Source organism: Bidens hawaiensis, unplaced genomic scaffold, assembly GCF_021521415.1.
Source record: "Bidens hawaiensis isolate Kalapana, Puna unplaced genomic scaffold, B.hawaiensis_p1.1 tig00003488_1, whole genome shotgun sequence".
NCBI classification, from domain to species: Eukaryota; Viridiplantae; Streptophyta; class Magnoliopsida; order Asterales; family Asteraceae; genus Bidens; species Bidens hawaiensis.
In genome coordinates, this window is record NW_027491195.1 from 1,220,480 (window position 1) to 1,226,430 (window position 5,951).

Consider the following 5,951-nt stretch of genomic DNA (forward strand, 5'->3'; position numbering starts at 1 on the left):
CTAGGCACAACTTATAAATCAACTAGCTGTCATGATTCTTCAAGCACAACCACGGTGGGCTGAGTTTTGTTCTAAACTACCATCTAATAATGACTTTTTAAGATGTTAACGACTGGGCCAACTGAGTCGACTCCTTACATTTCAACTTTGCCATACGAAACAATTGCCATCGGTCTACCGACAACCACAAAATCTCCGCTACAAGAACGCCACAAGACAGCATAGACAAACCACAATAATTGCTGAAAACAATACATAAACATCAAAACCATTCTTATTTCTAAATCCCTTAAGTGGATCACAAAACACAGAACAAAAATAGTAAACAGTATATCAAAAGATATAACTTCCCATCCACAGAATAATCCCAAAATGGCATTACTCAATCATCTGAACAAACCTTCAATCATCCTCCATTTCTATTTCCTTCATATTGTCATTCCCCTTCACCCAACTTATTAAACAAAGAGCCCGTTCTCGGTTCACCCAAAAGCAATTAGTACATACTATTAGAAGAAAATAGTACATACATACATACAACAAACATGATATGCAATAAAAACTAGCTTCCCACCAGCACCACCTATGAATGAAGCATGTACTTTGCAACATATATAAACTAGACATCTGATATAAGTTGCACTTCTAACTAGACTTAATTTTAGACTGTAGTTGTCTCCTAAAATACACACACCACACATAAATGCATAAATGTGTGTCGTAGATGCATACAGACCTATGTGGGTATACACACATACAAAGATGCATATAGAGGGAGGTCAAATAAGAAATTAAGATCCATTATTCCATTAATAACTAGAAACCAAATGAACCACTTTTTAACCCCTTGATTATCTCAATTAATGCTTGAAACTTCCACTCCATAAATTGTGGCTGCTATTTTTGTCCGTCTCATGATCAACGGCTAAAAGTGGTTCCTTTAGTACCTAACTATTCTATGTTGAACTCACCCATACATACATGTGTGTGTGTGCATACATATAATTATATCTACTCATTCATATATAAGTGCATGAGAGTTTAAAAAATGGTCAACTTGAGCAAAAATAAGTGCAGGTCCATGCTAATAGGGAAAGTTTGACGAGGTGGATCAAGGAATTATGGGAGGGTAAGTAAGCATGAGTTGACGATTAACATCAGGGTAAAAACTATCGGCAAGCTAAGAACCAAAATCACCTGATTGCAGGACAAGTTTCAAGTAGTATCAACACACTAAGCCCTAAATATCAATCCCAAAAGAACTAAGCAGTTTAGTCTTTCAAAAGGGCCTCTTATGGGGTGGTCAAAAGTACCAGAAAATCTTCACACAATGCAATAAAACAGAGAACATTACAAAGTGTCAGGTTTGGAATTTGATCAAGGCACAGGTTCTTTGGAAATCAAGAAAACGAAAGCTTGGTAAAATAGTCGGGACATGGTCTTCTGGTTCGGTAGTAGTCCTCCTAAGAAAAGCATGTAAGGTGGGCCATTCTTCTGGTTTAGGCAGTTGGAGGCTGGCTTCAGGCTTCAGCTGTTTTATAGGGAATGGAAATGAAACAGGGTTAACATAAAAGGCTCGGTTTACTGCACACATCGGCATAAACTTGCTACTACATTGACAACTAAACATTAATATCAGCCATTCAGCCGATTCAAAACCTAAATAAGCAAGAAACCATAACCAACCTGCGTGCACAGAGTACCAACACTTCAATAGTTATAATCCCTGCGTCTAGAACCAGGGTTGTGCCTTGAACCCCTGCCAACAATAAAATACACAAATGTAGTAATAACTTGCATCAGTATACACTAGCATCTCTATTGCAATAATATACTTACCCAGAACTACCACTGCGTCCTGCAGAATAACTACCATAAGCTCCGTAAGCATCACCACCACTACGCCCCTGAGAAAAAATTAATATACAAAAATAGACTCTTAAGATATAAAGACTTAGGCCTATAAACGCACCAAACGAACACGAACGGAGCATGTTCATGTTCATTCATTTAACTTTTAACCGAACAAACAATCAAACAAATATTAAACAAACGGGGTTTTTTTTGTTCGTGTTCGTTCGTTAAGAAAACGAACAATTCAGAATGTATACGAACGAACACAAATGAACATATAACGTACACACTAGGATAAAACCAATTAAAAGCAAATATGAAAAGCAATGTGTTGGGCCTAAAAGGCTAAAAGTCATTAAAACTAGACTAAACTGTAACAAGCGTAAAGAATTATATGAATTATATGAATATATTAACAAATAACAAACATGAAAGAACGAACATAAATGAACGTAAACAAACATTCACGAAAACTAATGAACGAACAAGACATGTGTCCACGTTCATTCATTTAACCAAATGAACAACAAATTGTGGTCATGTTCACTTGTTTTTTCAATAAACGAACTTCCAGCCTAACAGTTCACTGAACATTCGCCAATTGATTGATATATGACATGTGAAATTCATTTGATAGCGAAGTGTGACAAGTTAGTTATTATTTTGATCATTACAGGTAAATAAAATTTACATTTACCTGCAAGCCACCATAGCTTCCATATCCATCATTAGCTGGCAAATCATTATGTCCTCGCCCATGACTTCTAGAATCTCTATGGTCATACTTTGGAACATCATGCACATCGGGGGCCACAGGAAGATAAGGAAGAACGGGAACAAATGTCGACATTGCATCTTCTCTATCAAACAGATTTGCCCTCAAGCGTGCGGTAACTTGTATAAGCGCATCCTTAGAAAGATCAAGCTCTGCAGAAATCTAAAGCAAAGGGTTATCACTGTGATAATAATGAAACATGCATGTCGAATAAAGCAATAACAGAACTATGGAAATGTGCATATTTGCATGCTTACCTGTACCATCTCATCATCATCCTCAGCAACTTTTGGAAGGTGTTCTTTTGAAAGAATTCGTATATTAGCTTTGCTGTTTCTCCTAATTTCTGTGATTATTGCTCCTCCTTTCCCGATAAGACACCCAATCCGAGAGCTTGGCACGAGCAATCGAGTAGCGTATGATATACTACCTGAATCTCTTTCAACTCTCTCACTGCACCTTGGTTGCAACCGTAACGCAGCCTCAATAGCTGGAGAAAATGCGTCTTCAAATACCTATACATATATAAATTAGTCACAACAGAGCATGGCCAATAAGCCAGTTTTAGCCCCCAAAAACGCCACATCATCTGGCTTTACCATTGTGGCTCTCATTTTTGGCACCCAGTTTCAGAGTGTAGTTCTTGGCCAAGATCCGGATTGGGGTGGGGCCCATCGTCCTCTATATAAATAAAGTATAGAGAGAATTGCATGTAACCCCTTGTAAACATCACTAATGGCATATTTACCCAGCCCAAAACTAATATTGCATATATCCCCTCCCTTGTTGAAATTTAAGGTAATGACAAAAATACCCTTTCAAATTGGAAAAGGTAAAACTTTCAAAAAAAAAAATATTCTTTTTATAAATGTTACTCCAAAAGCTCCTGATAAAGAAGATTAGATTACAAAAAGACGAAAAACACTTAAAGACGGAAAAATGATGTCGCCACATTTTTGGGCATTTTTGGGTTATTCTTATTTGATGGGTTGGGCGTTTTTGAAGAATGAGTGTTTTTCTGATGTGGTAGCTGACTAGGCACGTTTTTGGGTCTCCTTATAGTTGATCCACATAATTATAATCATTTAATGTAATCTTACCTCTCTTGCTGATATAGATATTATGCAATCATCTGCTTCCGCCTTTGAACTATCAACATTGATTGTTGCACCGGTTTCCTGCCTAATTTGATTAATTGCCGCACCACCCTTGCCAATTACACCACCGATGTTTGCAGTAGGACAGATCAAACGAAGACAAAACTCCCTTGGAGGTGATTCACCCCGTGGGCCTGGGTAGAAACCGCCTTCACCCTTATACCCACCATAAGCGCCAGCCACTGGAGCCAAACCCATGATTTGAGGTGCACCCATAAGTGAACCACCTGACGGATACACATTAGGTGTTGCAGAAGAAAGCAAGTGCTGTGATCGTGATGGGTTATCATGAAGGCGACCCGCTATTTGGAAGAGTGCTTTCCTTACATTAGAGGACTCGCCAGATATCTGTATCGCGAAAGTAAACTTCACAATTTAACAAAACAATTCAAGCAAAAAAAAAAGTAGCGTTGTAAATGAACCAGGCGTTCAGCAAACTGCTCGTAAACTGTTTGGCGGGAAGTTTGTTTACGCTTGTAAGTTTAACAATGGCACGAACAAGAAATTCTGTTCAAAATTAATGAGCATGAGCAGCAATCGTATTTGTTCAATTGTGTTCATGAACGTTAGGTAATGTGTCCGTTAATGTTCGTTCATTTATATTCGTTAATGTTAGTTCGTTTACACTGGTTATCGTGCGTTTGTTTACGTTCGTTCATATTTGTTTTATATTTTATGGGTTTTTTCATATTTTTTATAATTTAGCTTTTAGATTATTATGTCGAGTAATTTCAAATAATCATGTCAAGTAATTAGCTTTATTTTTATTTTGGGTTATTATGTCTAATGCTTGAGTTTAGAATATTGATTTTTATTTTTCAAACTAATATATTTTCGTTTGTCTTCATTTATGAGCTTAACGAACATAAATGAACACGAACAAAATCATTTCCTTGATGAACGAACACAAACAAAAATTTTGCTCGTTATGTGTTTGTGAACCATTTGTCTGATAAATGCTTAATGAACAAACATGAACAAGCTCTCGTTCGGTTCATTAACAGCCCTAAAAAAACATATGCAAAACGCATTCTGATTTACCTGCACAAGTTCATCAATGTTTAATGCACAAGCGGGAAGATGATTGCCCTTCACAATCCGAATCTGCGAACCAGTATCAGACCGTACACCTTGAACTACCTGTCCACCTTTTCCAATAATACACCCAATCTGATCCGATGGCACAAGGAGCCGAACCGTAACTTGTGGTGTTTCTGTTTCATCGCGTTCCATATCCACATCAGCAGTTTGGTCATCAACAACTCTGTCATGCACTTTAAACAGAGCATCTGTAGCAGGACACACACGATCATCATCATCAAAATCATTTATTTCATCACTTGTGCTGTGGATAGTGACCACACGTTCATCACACCCTGGAACCGAATCACCAATTCTAATCTTGGCCTTTGTCTCGGACCGCAGCTGTTTGACAATATCCCCTCCACGTCCCATTATGCTCCCAATCTTCTTACTAGGGCATAAGTAACGGTACACTGTGTCATCTGAACCTATAGAGTTGAGTCCTCTGTCATCACCGTTGTTACGTCTCTTGTTTCTCCCGTGATCCTTGTAGTCTGACTGAGAATGTGAACGTTTTCCATGACTGTTTCTTGATCCAGCCATGTTGTGCACAAGTGTTCCTGTTCACACGTAAAGCATTCATCACAGAGTAACAATTAATCGCAAATACGAACATTTTTTGGTAATCATATTATCTAAATAAGCAACCATTTACAAAACAAGAATCAATCTTCATAATCATAGTCTAATCAAGTGTATCCATAAAAACTGAAAACAGTACATTATTGAAAAGTTGGGGTGTGCACGAAACTGAAGAAACCAAACTGAATTGTAAACCGACAGTTCAGTTTTGATTTTAGTAAAAATCAAAATATCGGTTTTGGTTCTGTTTTGTATTTTGTGAAAAACTGAACTGAACTTAAAAAAACCAATTTGTTGAATTACTTTTTCATAAAATCATTTATGTGTTATAAACTAGGATGTTTGTTTTATTTTAAAGTTAATCTGCTGCATTTTGTCGATTTGGATGAGAAAATCTTTTCAAATGTATTAGCTCTTAATATTCTATCCTAAATGTGCCTTATTCTATTACTTATTTAAAAAAAAAAAAACATTAGGCACAATTTCAAAATATCACAGGT

General features: G+C 37.0%; 1 protein-coding gene across 3 annotated transcripts; it reads right to left on the reverse strand.

The window, feature by feature from the left end:
• Nucleotides 1-1,125: 1,125 nt before the first annotated feature.
• Nucleotides 1,126-5,624, reverse strand: LOC143623524 (KH domain-containing protein At4g18375-like). Of its 3 annotated transcripts, none has more exons than XM_077094412.1 (7): nt 4,828-5,624; nt 3,730-4,134; nt 2,887-3,144; nt 2,552-2,791; nt 1,840-1,907; nt 1,687-1,759; nt 1,126-1,531 (listed from the first exon to the last, which is right to left on the reverse strand). In XM_077094412.1, exons 1-6 carry the CDS (start codon nt 5,410-5,412, stop codon nt 1,711-1,713), a joined length of 1,605 nt encoding a protein of 534 aa, XP_076950527.1. In that variant the 5' UTR covers nt 5,413-5,624; the 3' UTR covers nt 1,126-1,531; nt 1,687-1,710. The 3 variants fall into 3 exon arrangements, with proteins under 3 accessions (XP_076950527.1, XP_076950526.1, XP_076950528.1); XM_077094411.1 differs by having other exon boundaries at nt 1,126-1,610; XM_077094413.1 differs by lacking the exons at nt 1,126-1,531; nt 1,687-1,759; nt 1,840-1,907 and having other exon boundaries at nt 2,600-2,781.
• Nucleotides 5,625-5,951: the final 327 nt, after the last annotated feature.

Excerpts from the sequence above, each read along its gene's own strand:
- LOC143623524 (XM_077094412.1), bottom strand. The coding sequence starts at position 5,412 with ATGGCTGGATCAAGAAACAGTCATGGAAAACGTTCACATTCTCAGTCA. Across the intron at positions 1,908-2,551 it reads GAAGCTATGGTGGCTTGCAG|GGGCGTAGTGGTGGTGATGC; the intron begins GTAAATGTAAAT and ends ATTTTTTCTCAG. Across the intron at positions 1,760-1,839 it reads GGACGCAGTGGTAGTTCTGG|GGGTTCAAGGCACAACCCTG; the intron begins GTAAGTATATTA and ends TATTGTTGGCAG.